The 12,713-nt window shown below is 42.4% G+C and overlaps 1 protein-coding gene across 7 annotated transcripts in view; it reads right to left on the bottom strand.

Annotated features, from left to right (window-relative positions):
* GRIA3 (glutamate ionotropic receptor AMPA type subunit 3) overlaps nt 1-12,713 on the bottom strand; it is a 266,792-nt gene that overhangs the window by 20,266 nt on the left and 233,813 nt on the right. For 4 of the 7 annotated variants that reach the window (XM_019824236.2, XM_023249377.2, XM_023249378.2 and 1 more), the window contains one exon: nt 5,005-5,252. In XM_019824236.2, coding sequence (XP_019679795.1) covers nt 5,005-5,252 — 248 coding nt within the window. Of the gene's footprint in view, nt 1-4,327; nt 4,443-5,004; nt 5,253-12,713 lie in introns of all 7 variants that reach the window. The other 3 variants (XM_011279433.4, XM_019824237.3, XR_002152751.3) reach the window with 1 other exon arrangement.

The following is a 12,713-nucleotide window of genomic DNA, read 5'->3' as shown; positions in this document are numbered from 1 at the left end:
TCTCTATCAATATCCTAGAAATCATAATGCTCATTCAACCACTTCTTCAATCGATCAAAGTTTAACTGCATATCGCATCGTCATCGCTTACTTCCCTAGACGCCTTGCAAGCTAAGGCACCTATCCTACAGCTCTCCTTCCGGTCAAGGGGTTCAGAATGGTTCCATTTAAACGTTCTGCTCCAATGTTCCCCCAAAGCACAAAGCCTGCCGGTTTCCAGCTTGCAACATACAGACACTGGAAGTCTGAATCCCTAGATGGAACTGAAGCCAGGGCCACTTTAGGGTGAGGTAGGGTAGGGTCCATAACGCCTTATCACTCCAGTCACAGATAGCTTCTTTCACAGACCAGACCCCCTCTAGTAAGGTAAGTCTACTCAGGAGAGCTAAGCTGGTGCCCTTTCCCCAAGAGTACGGGAGTGAAGCAGGGTGGGTGGGGGAAGATCAGAAGAATTTGAAAGTCTGAGGTGACGGGCAGCTGTGGAGGGAGGCTGACTGTGCTTATGTGGTCATTCAGCAGCTAAATCCCCATTCTGCTGTGATTCACAGCGACAGGCTTTCGCTGGCTGTGTCACAAAGCCCTGGTGCTTGGGGTTTATTACCGAAACAACCTACTGGCTCTTAATTACCGCATTTGCGCACACGCCGTGATAACGCACTAACACAAAGGGTGATTCGCAGGTTAAAAATTCCCCGACCACACCTCTAACTTTCATGATCCTTGCCTGTACATTTGTAGGCCATCAAGGAAGGATCAGGTATGATTTGTTGGGGTCCTATTAGCCCAGGTTCAGGAGACTGGTGAAACCAAGCAGTATGTCAGTTCTAGCCTATAGGTCTGGCTCAGGGGCCACCTCAGTGACTGACCTTGTCTTAATCCCCTGTATTCAAAAATGAAGTAAATATCTATTTCATTAGTTTGGGCACGTGCACATTTAAAACAGCCCAAAAATATTGCTGGTTCCTTCCAAAGAGGAGTAACTTTTTGAGACTAGGCTTAGAACGCATGACGGCTCATGCCAGGGGGTTAAAGTCAACAATTTAACATAACTGCCCATATTAGCGTTATTTTAAGGTCGCAGGAGAGAGACCGAGAGATAAGTATTACAGGTTTTTCCACCTCTCCCCGTTTCAGAGATAATAGGTGTGGGAGTGTTTTTGCAAAAGTAAAAGCACTCATAAATGTCAGGCTTTGTGATTATTGTCATTTTTAGTAATCAGTACTGAGGGCTGAAATGGCTTAAATACGCCATTTGCCTTGTAAGCCAGGTAGTTGTGAATGAACCTGATTCTTAGGGAAATCTATCACATGCAATCAGATTCACATTGCTCATTGGATGGGTACATGTGATAAATTGCTGTCTGCAGTATCATCGCAAGAGGTGACCCTGAAAGTCAGCAGAGATTTGTGGCAGCATTAGCTGTGTGACCTTCTCAAAGTCACCACCATCTCTGGGTCTCATTCTCTGTGAAATGATGGTATATATTCAACAGTCAGTTGTCATGTTAACTGGGGATGGAATACAATCAGGAAGTGTAATTCCCAAGCCATTTTACTAATTCAGTTAAACTGCATGGATCTGGACTGACGGAGGGGAAGGACTGTCTGAATGGGAAAGTCCTAAATTACAAAACAGGTTTGAAGAAGGATGGTTTTATTACTTTACGTCTGTTTTGTAATTCAAACCTACTATACTACGTTGCCACAGTGGAGGTCCTTGTGAGAAATACTTTAGCGGATAGGTCTGTGACCGATACGATTGTATCTAACACATGCTTGCAACATTTGAGAAAAAAATTTGTTCTCTTAAGGAAAAACTTCAACTGACAATCTAAAGTCTTCATTTGCTTAACAAACCTCTCTTGGCCCCTTTCCCGATACTCTTGCTCACTCCCAGAGAACCGTAGGTAGCAAGGAGGAAGAAGATAAAGGCAAGCTCCTTGTAATCCGGAAACAGAATAAGCCATCGTTGGATAGGCAGCACTCATTTTACTATTATCCAGAGCTGAGAAAAGGGTTGACTTATTTCAAAAGGCTGGCTGGAGGGATGACCAAAACAAGCGATTTGAGAGATGCCTGGCAGGTAGCACTAACGCCAAAGAAGTTGGAAACATTTAGGCTCTACTGAGATCTTTCTCTATTTGCATATCAAAAATCAGATAATCTGGAAATCGTGGGCTGGCAATAAAGTTACTTGATAACTTTGCAGCAGTATCAGCTGAGGAAAGAGAAAAGCTTGATTGCTCGTTGTAATTAGCAAATAGCTGGTCTAAAGTGCTAGGGGTCTTCATGATATACCAAAACATCTGGGTGGAAAGTAAACATTCGGCCAAATACATGCAGATTTTTTTGGTTTGTGTAACATCACACATCTGGTTATTTGAAAACTTCTGGGCACTTGGCATCATGTGGATCTTGACACAGTCCATGGCTCCTTCGTAACCATGCTGAGTGAATTCTCGAGAGCAGTGTATCCAATCCAGCTCGGGTTTCATCCTGCATGATCTAATTAGGTTCTCCGTGGCCTGCTAACAACATGAGAAAAAGACCAAGAAGAAGGTGCTAAATACTCTAGGTGTCAGGTTAGCCATTGTAAACCTCAAAGGAGCCCAAAGCTTGGCTAAACTGTGATTGTCATCAGTTCACACTGGTGGGAAAGGAAGTTACTGCTTTCTGACACACGGTAAAACCTTGATTAATTGGAATCCATAAGGGATGCATGGAATTTTCGATAAGAGTACTCATTTTGTTTCATTCTTGGCTAATGACTTTTTTTTTTTTTTCCTCAAAATGCTTGTATCCACTTTCTCGCCTCCGGGAAGCAGCCTCTAATGTTTGAGGGTCAATCCAGATAGAAGATATGGGAGACAAAGCTGAATGTGACCTAACCACAGGTCATCTCGTGGCAAATGATTAACAACAACAACAAAAGATCAATTCGTTGCAGTCTTCTGTTTTGGTACTATTGCTGCTTTCTCATCAATGTGGAGTACTGAGGAGGGGCAATTCAGTTAGTTGGGGTAGTGGTTAGGTGAGTTCTGGTTAATCAAGGTTTTACAGTAAAAGACCTCACCAATGCCTGGTAAGATTATGTGTTGAAGAAAGTTGTATTTGAATTTATCACTTTGAAAGTGCTCTGTGCTCTGTATCAGTGTTTCCAAACCCATGTTATCCTGCAGACTGGCAAACTAACTTTTCCATCAGGATCCTGCGGAATGGAGAGAGAAAGAGGAGAGCAGAGGTGTAACCATTGTCTCCGAAGGAGAAAAGGTTTGGCTTGCCTGTCTGTTGGCCTGCGTGTGGGAAACACTGTTCTTCACCTTAAGAGATGCCCATGGTATCTTGGTTGTACAAGAGTCGATCTTACATGCTTCAATATAATTGTCATGCCCTTTGGGTCATGGAGGATTGTGTTGTCAGGTCCTCTCCTGTACTTACCCAACGTGTCCTTCCACTACTTGCTGTCATGGCTTCTGAGCTTGCAACTACTTCTCGTTGCTTGGATGAGGGTTATTCGTTCTTTCTAGTCCCGAAGAGCATTATGGAGCCAAAGGAATGCCAAGTGAGATGGGTTTTCTCATGATGGCAGCCTGGATAACAATTAGACCTACCTGAACCAAGAACACGGCTAAGGAGAAGCCAAATCAGGGATTCATACACATGGAGTATCACGGTTAGGCGACGCGCTTGTTTAAAGATACAAAATATCTTTGCCGAGTCTGTATATGGGGTGGCCTACTGAAGAAAGACCCCATTTAACTTGAAACCGAGCTCGTTCTTTGGCTTTTCAAGTTAAGTGGGGCCAGCTTAAATAGGCCACCGCATATGAAGAACAACATCTCATCACTCATACACACGACTGAAGAAGGCAACTCTAATCAACCAATCAACCTCGGTGAGCAACCATCATGCCTTAGGGGGAAAAAAAAGGCCGTAACCCGACTTTTCAGTAGATAGATTTGACTTCTCACACCGCTCATGTGAGGCAGGCGGGGACAGTCTCAAGGAAAAGCCTTGGGCTCTTGAGAGCCTAGGCCGTGGAGACCCACACCGTGGCCTTCATAAGGCAACCGGTCTGGCGTGTGGGGGGAAGGGAGGGGTGTGGAGGGGGAGCCTCTGTCTGGGAGTTTAAGAAGGGACCCAAGTTAGATCAAAAATGCGGGCAGTGCCCCAAAGTCTTTCTGGTTCCCAAAGCTGCCAGGCAGCGGAATAACCTGGTCATTCCACTCTCTGTGTGCGTCTTGTGCTCTCTCCTCAGTAATAAGATAACAGTCTTGCCGATTACTCGTCACTAAGGGTACCCGGTTGTGGTGACATTGAGGCTGACCTTGGAGTCACCGCCCCCGCTGCCGCACTCTCCTTTGTCGTACCACCATTTGTTTTTCAATTTGTCCAAGAGGCCTTGCTCATTCAGTTTTAATACTGCCAGGTTAACAGCATTTCTTGAAACGATAAAACATAACTTGTAAGAAAATGCACAAATGCGTAGGAAATCGTTAACGTATAAAAAGGAGCACAAGAGGACAAATTGGCTAAATTTCACAGAACGTGGAGCTAGAAAAATGTCTGTACAGCGAATACAGGGTTAAATATTGGAAGGTGGCATGGAGGGTAACATTTGCTCAAAACCGAAGTGTGCGGGATGGGGAAGTTGTCTTTGAGAAAAAAAGTAACAAGAACACCACATCCATGCAATTAACATTCGTCACATATGGCACCATAACTTGGCTTTTACCATTTAAATTGAAAAAGCCGTTGAACTGTAAAATTAAAACAGCAACAAACAGTCAGAGAGGACAACACAGAGAGAGAACATTAAAAAAAAATGGATGCATTAAATAGATGAAACCATAATTTACCGTCTTATTTAACTCCATGGAATATTGTAGATTTTAAACTTTTAAAAGTTACCTCAAAATCCACAAGAAAGAAAATGACAACAAAATGCATCAGGGTAGGTGGAATACTATAACAACACGGATATTGTTATATTATTCCACCCACCTTAATGCTGAGCCTTTAGGGGTTGCCACACCATAGCCTTTGGAATCCAGATTTCCACCAACTTTCATGGTATCACACGGTTTTCTCTGCTCAATGTACTCATTCATGGTTGACTCCAGCAGGAAGGCGAACTTTCCCTTGGACTTCCGCACCCGGGCCACTCCGTCTGCTGTTGTTTTGGTAAACACAGATGGCTCTGCTGATTTCATGTAAGACCACATTTTCTCATAGACAGCAATTTTGGACCTCTGCAACAGAGACAAGCATTCTTAGACACCAGATATGAAAACTGGAAAAGGTCTCGGTGCAGTGGGTTTCAAACAATTTCGATCGCAACCCATGGTAAGAAAAGCATGTCACGCTGTGGCCCAGTAGGTACATTCATACATATGTAAACATGGTTCCAAAATAGGCTACTCAACACCGCACTCATCTTTGCATCTTTGTGACCTGCGATGCTCTCTGATACTTTCTATTGTATTCTAATTCACCGGAAAAAAGAAAGAAGCGCCAGTCAGGACCCACCAAATTGATTTCATGGCTCCACTAATGGGTTGCAATCTAGTTGGAAAAACACTTCCTCAGTTCAATCTTCTTCTCAATTCAGAAATCTCCCCTACAATATCCTGCTATGTGATTACCCTTTACCTGCCCGGAAAAAAAAAATGCGATTGGAGGGGAGTGTACAACCATTTCAGTTAGCCTACTCCAGCACGGGACATTAATTATTGTAAGAAAGCACTTTCTTATTCTGAGCTGAAATTTGTTTCTCTAGGACTCCCAACCTTTAGCACTATCTGCTAGAGTACGTAAAGCAATTCTGTTCCTTCTTCTGCATGACGGCCCTCCAAGTATTGCAAGGCTGTTGTTATACCCCCCTCTTCATCTCTCCATCAGGTTGAACTCCACTGGTGTCTAATACTATTTCTGGAACACTCACAATTTTGGTCTATCCCCCACAGGATTCTAGTTAGCGATGCCTCTCTTCAATTAGATTGTCTAGAAATAGACATGGTACCCCAGATATCTGACGAAGACAGAATGAAAAATAAACTGTTTGCTTCTTGTCACTGGAGCATTATTTCCTAGCATAACACTGCCTGAGTTTGCGTTAATGTATTTAGCCTTTCATCCATCCTTTTAACAAATATTTGTGGAGCACCTGCTGTATCTAAAGCACTCTCCTGGGTGTGGGAAGAGTATGATAGAGTGAATAGTCCCTCTTTCAACTCAGGTTGAGGCCAAACTGTTAGTTCTTTCAACCAAGCCAAGTTTCCCTCATCTTTACCATTTTGGATTTTGAATTTAATGACACTAAATGTCATCTCAATTCAGGTGGTCCTTAGAACACATGCTAAATGCTTATAGATCTATGATAGGCATTCTGGAGAATATAAAGGAAGCATGGTCTTAATGACCCCATGACTTCCAGTTGAATTGGGAGTTATGTCCTTGGGAATGAAAACCCAACAGAAAAATTGTAAAGTGCTATTTGACCAGAGGTGAGGTAGCATGGTAGAGACTACTGACATGCCAGGATTTCAAGTGTCCTTTTATGGGGTTTCCTGGCCCCTGTCTCAACTTTTTTTGATTATTTAGTTGCTCTTCTCTGGATTTTGGCTGGCTACATTCTTGAAGCCTGCGTTGACCTGCTTAAATAATTCCAGAGGGCTGGAACTTTCAGAGTTATCGCCATGCAAATTAAGCATTGTGTTTATGGTGATCGGACACCCACTGAGGACCTTACTGAGTCACTCAAACTGTTCACTTGGATTGGGAATCTGGATTCCATAGTTGGTTTGCAAGAAGAACAGGAAAAAAAAAAGCCAATATGGCTGAAGCCAAATGAACAAAAGGGAGAATGGTGGGAAATGAGTTCAGAAGGATAATCAGAGGTCAGATCTTGTAGGGCCCTGTAAGACATGGTAAAAAGTTTGGATTTATTCTGTTATTTATTTCTGAAATTCTGAAAATTTCTGAAAATTTCTGAAATTATTTAAGGACTTTGAGGAGGCATGTGATAAAATCTGATTTAAAAATTTAAAGCATCACTCTAGCTGCTGTATGGAGAATATCCTCTAAGGTGGGCCAGAGTGGTTAGGAGGCTATTCTAATAGTCCAGGGGAGAGATGGTGGTGACTTGGACTAGGTTGGGAACAATGGAAGTAGAGACAAGAGGTTGAAGCCAAGGTATGTATTGGGGAGACAGCAAACAAGCCTTGCTGATGGACATCTCCACCTGATGGTCCTGTAGACACTTTCAGATTAAACATTTCCAGACCAAACTTACTATCTTCCTTATAAAGCCTGGCTCTCCTAAGTTCTGTGAGGAAACCACCGAACATCCGAGCTTGGTTTTTACTCCTTCCTCGGCCTCTTATTACGCCTTGTTTATTCGGACATAGAAATGTCCTCTCTGTTCTTTTGTCTTCTTTCCATTCTCATTACCATTGCCCTGGAGCGGGCTCCCACCATTTTTTGGTCTGGACTACATTGCCTCCCAATTACTCTCCAGGCTTCACCTCTCTCTTCAGTTTATCTTCCAGCGATCCTTCCAAAATGTGAACCTGACCATTCTTTAAAATCTTCTCATAGTTCCCTAAAACCTACAGAACAAAATTCAGACTCTTATGTATGATATTCAAGAGTCCTTATGATCTGGACTACATTCTCCTATGATCTAGTCACACTGGACTACTCACTGTTCACTGAAATGTGCCACACACCTTCACGTCTTATGCCTTTGGTTATGCTTTTGCTTAGGCATAAATTATCCCTATTCATCTTATGAGGTCCAGAGCAAATACCGTGTCTTCTGTGAAATCTTTCCTGACTCCTGCTCCCACAGAAATGCTTTCTTGGATGTTCCTAAAGCACTTTTGCTCTTACCTTGGCTACAGAGCTTACTGTAGTGCATTACGGTGAGTTGGCTATGTGCCTGTCCTACTCACATTACTGGGTGTTCTTGAGGACAGAGTCCACACCTGATTCATTTTGGTAGCCCTCTTGGCAGCCAGCACAATGTACATAGTAGGCATTTAAGATGTATTTGCTTAATAACTGAAGCTTAGCTGGATCAGGGTGACATCTAGATTGTTGGTCAAAGGCATCAGAAGGTTGGTGAAAAATGGTTACTAACACTGGTTTTATAGCCCTGTAGAATTCTAGAGCTGAAGTTACTCTAAAGATCGTTGACTCCAACTCCCAGCTAAACCAATCAGGATATATGCTTTATAATCCACTTTGTTTTGTTCTTGTTTTTGCCACTGAGCTTGCCTTTGTTGTCCACACCAATAACTTTCTCCCCCAATAATCAAGGTCTTCTAAGATTGAGATCTCACCCGTTGACATTTATGCTCATTCCAGAGCACGTTATCCTCATCTGACGCATAAAACAATTTCGAAACATCATAATGAAACACACTCTCAATGACTTAATTTTACCTCAGTAGGAATTTCCTAGTCAGTGGCTCAAAGAATTTTATAAACTAGTAAATAATTCAGCTGCACTGTAAGATATGAAACATAATGTAAGGACACCTCCGTACTTGCCACAAAACTCAGTAGAACATTATGAAGTTAGTTGAAGTCTGCCTATACTCCCCTCTCTAACTCCATACCCTTCCTCCAGGCCAGAAGTAACCATTATCCTGAATTTGGTCTTTATCATTCACTCCCTTGCAACTCTTTATATTTTTATGAGAATAAACATCTCTTTTGTAATGGCTGCAGAGCATTTCCAGTTATGGCTACACCATACTTTACCCAATCTCCTATTGAAGGACTTTTAGGTCAATTCCAATTTTTTTTTGGGCATTGGAGACAAGCCTGTGGTAGGTGTGTATCTCCATGCACTTGCAAAGAGGTACTTTGTGTTCATCTTGGTCCAATTGAACCTGAGCGAAAGGGGGAGGGGGTAGACCAATTTGTCTCTTACATTATTTGCAAACGGGCTATTACGTCCAAAGATAAATTTATAAGGCAAGGGCAAAGGGTTTGTGAATTGTGATCTGAATGCACTATAATTTGGATTCATTTACTTCATCATTTACTTGAGCTCTTTGATTGCTGATACAGGTTAAAAGGGTTTATTCCCTTAGGTAATGATGCATTTCTAGGAGAATAAATGGCGGTGCTTGAAGTGGGCACTTTGAATGTGTGCAGTGTACAAGCAGCAGATATTAATGAATTCAGGAAATGAAAAGTTAGTGGCAGAAATGACTGGCTCCTGGTTGATGACTGAATTCTGAAGGAGGTTAAGAAGGGGAAAAAGCAATGGCTCACAAGTGAGAAAAATTGAGCTGAAACGTTTATCTTCCTAACTGGTATTTAAGTGACTGTATAACATTTAGACCAAAAAGAAGAAAAAAAATATCACTAGCATTTTTTTTTTTTTTTGCAGTCTGTCTTATTTTGGCTGAAATACTGAAGGCAATAAAAGGAATTGAATCTTAGTTCAATCATCTGGGAGAAATTAAAAAAATTATGGGCAGGATGTGTAATAGCAAGTTCATTTTTCTCAAACCTGCCACGATTCATTTATTTCATCCCACAGAGCACCATTTTGTACCTCAGAACGAATAAACAACGGGTATGCAGAGAGGCCACGCGGAATTCTCTTAGCACTGCTAGAAATTAGCATATGAAATCCAAAAGGAGAAATACATGAATGGAGGAGGAACAGATTAATCCAAAACAGGAGATCAAGCAGAGCTCTAGCATTCATGGATTCAACAATCACCCTTCCAAGTATTTGTCACAGGTCATGAAGGTCAACTGTACAAAGAAATTTGCTTTTGTTGAGTGGAAATTTGGATCTTGGGCCCAGTGAGGCTGATGTGTAGAAACGAGTGATTAGTGACTGCACTTAGCCCACCACTCAGACTTTGCCTCTCTCTGCAGTGGCGCTGGCTGTCCCTCATCGCTGCGCATGACTGTTCCTCCGTAGACCAGGCGCATGACGTAAATGTCTGGTGCCATGTTTGAGAGTGTGGAGTCGCATCGCTTGGGTTTGAATCTCACTCGCTACGTGTCGAAGTTATCGAGCCCCCACGTGCCTCAATTTCCTCATCCATCAAATGGGATAATTTTTTTTAAAGTGCCTACTTCAAAGATTTCTTGAGAGAAATGACATGAGTTAATACGTACATGTCACTTAGAGCAGTGCCCGGCATACAAGAAGTGCCAAAAACATTACATATTTTTCTAGCACAGAAAGCATCATTTGTTTTAGTGACAGAACTTAATAGCATGATACATTACTTTAATCCCCTATTTAACAGAATCATTGCTTCATTTTATGGAGGGAATTCTATGTTCAAGTGTTATTCACATATTTGGGTCTTCGGATACATTCCGGTGAATGCCCATGGTCTGCCATCAATAAAAGTAATCATCATTTGATTTGGATTTAAAAAACGTTTTTGAGGAAGACATATGGGGAGGATGGCAAATTTTCCTTTAAAACTTACGTTTGATAGTTAAGTTGAGGCTCACACATTAAAGTCCCCATTAGCCAGAACACTGCTACTGGGGAGACCTGGTGAACGAAGCTTTCTGCTTCCCTAAGAGTTAAATGAGAACACCCACTTGATCAATAGAACATCCAATTGGAATCAGTAGTGTAACAGCCTTTCTTGTAGAAATAGAAGAAACCTTCAAAACCATCTGGTTCAGCTTCTCACCCCATGCAGCCTGGCTTCTCTGCTCAAATGTCTCTGGTGGTGAGGCACTCCCGAGCTCAGAAGAGGCTCATAACTTATGACAGTTCAAATTGATAGAAAATTCTTTTTGTTGGGCTGACATCCTTCATGACAGTCTCTCTCCCCTCCAGTCCTATCCTGCCTTCTGCCTGAATTGGGTGGTCTCTTCTTTCCGCTTCCGTTTCTCCATTGTATGGAGCACTGGTTGTACTGCTTTCTAATGGTCATCTCCAGTGCAACCTGAGCTCCTTGGGAGTAGGAATTACGTCTCTCTCTCTCTCTTTCTCACTCTCTTTCTCTCTCTCTCTCTCTCTGTATTCCCAGTGACTAGCATAATGCCTGGCATGTATGAAACCCTCACTATGTATCTGTGGGATGAATGAATATCACAACTGCAGTTCCACCTATGGGTCCTAATTCTGCACTCTGCAGTACATCGAACAAATACGCCCTTTTCCACATGGTGTGGCTGCTGAAGATTACCACTGCCGTGTCACCTGTTAATTGTCTCTTTTGCCGACTAAACATTATAAGGGCCTTCATTTATTACTCTTATGACATGAATTCCCGTCACCCCCCCGCCTCTTTCTGGGAAGCTCCATCTTCTAGATGCTTTTTAATTTTTCAAAGTCCCTCCTAAAATGGGGCCCCAACAACTGATGATAACGTGCTCGATATAGTGGCACTAGCACAAAGGACAATAACACACTCTCTTCTCATGATGTGGACATGAACACAATTTTTCATTTCAACAGGATTCAACAGGCGTTTTTTTGATATGTTGAGAGTCGAGAATTAACATTAACACAACAGACCAATAAATTGGAAGCTAATTTACTCACGGTATTCATTTGCTGTCAGCATGTAGACAAAGTATTACATTTTGCAAAAAAAGTATTGGTGTTTGTGACATCGCTATACCCCAATCATGTACAGTGTGTTCTAAGTGAATAATTTGAGAGGATAGAATGAAGGAAAGGTCAGGGGATGATGGTTTTAGGTACCTTTTTGGGAGGCAAGATTTACTTTTAAGTAATCTCTACACCCAACATGGGGTGAGAACTCACAACCACGAGATCCAGAGTTGCCCGCTCCACTCGCCAAGCCAGCCAGGTATGCTGGTTTTAGGTATTTTGTACTCCAGCATTCCCCAAAGGGGAATGGGCTGGCTTTATGCATTTATTTTTTGGCCACTGCAGGTATCATGCCTCTATTGTCCACTTCCACCACTGTATGTATAAAACTAGCTTTGTACATGCCACAGAGAGGCTGGGTTCTCAGTCTCTACCTCTCTCACCCGACTTCACTGTCTTTTTGGCTCAGAGATCCATTCTGTCCCTCCTTTCTGGCATCAGGAGTCTTGGTCCTCATGGAGGCAGTCACTGATGTTACAAAGGTTTCTGTTACCTTTGAGCAAAGGATCCTTTTTATTTGAATAGGGGATGGGTGTCCCAGAAAGGGGAGTGAGTTTCTTGGCATTGTAAAAGGTGCTGTTCAGAGGCTGGAAAAAGCCGTCCCTGCGAACAGGACACTAACGAAGGGGAAATGGCATGTTTCAAACAAAAATGCCTTACCCTCCTTCATTTTTCCTTCGCTATCTACTATTATTGTAGCTTATTTATTGCTTAAGAATTTGGTCCATTTCTTCTGTAGGTTGTGTATCTTTAGTTAAGAGAACATCATTAAAAACTATAATCTGCTTTTTCTTCCAAATTATTTAGCCCCCTCTAAAATTGCTACTTTTAATAAAGGCTCAGGCGGCCCTGCTAGCTGGTGCAAATTTGAAAAGGTGGCTTCGGTCTGCTGTCTGCCTGAACCGGGCACTATAGACTCCTGTGAACCTCCTGGGCCCTCCTTCACCTTCACGAGTAAATGTTGTGTCTTTGCATTTCTCCAAAACTGGGATATGGACAGGTGATCCTTGCAAGGTCAAGTACTTGCAAGGTCAAAAGTACTGCAACTTTTACCCTCGCCTAGCAGTCCGCACGGTCCTTTTGTGCACAAATT

This window comes from Felis catus, chromosome X (genome assembly GCF_018350175.1).
Source record: "Felis catus isolate Fca126 chromosome X, F.catus_Fca126_mat1.0, whole genome shotgun sequence".
Taxonomy (NCBI): domain Eukaryota; kingdom Metazoa; phylum Chordata; class Mammalia; order Carnivora; family Felidae; genus Felis; species Felis catus.
This window is presented reverse-complemented; position numbering and strand designations above follow the sequence as displayed.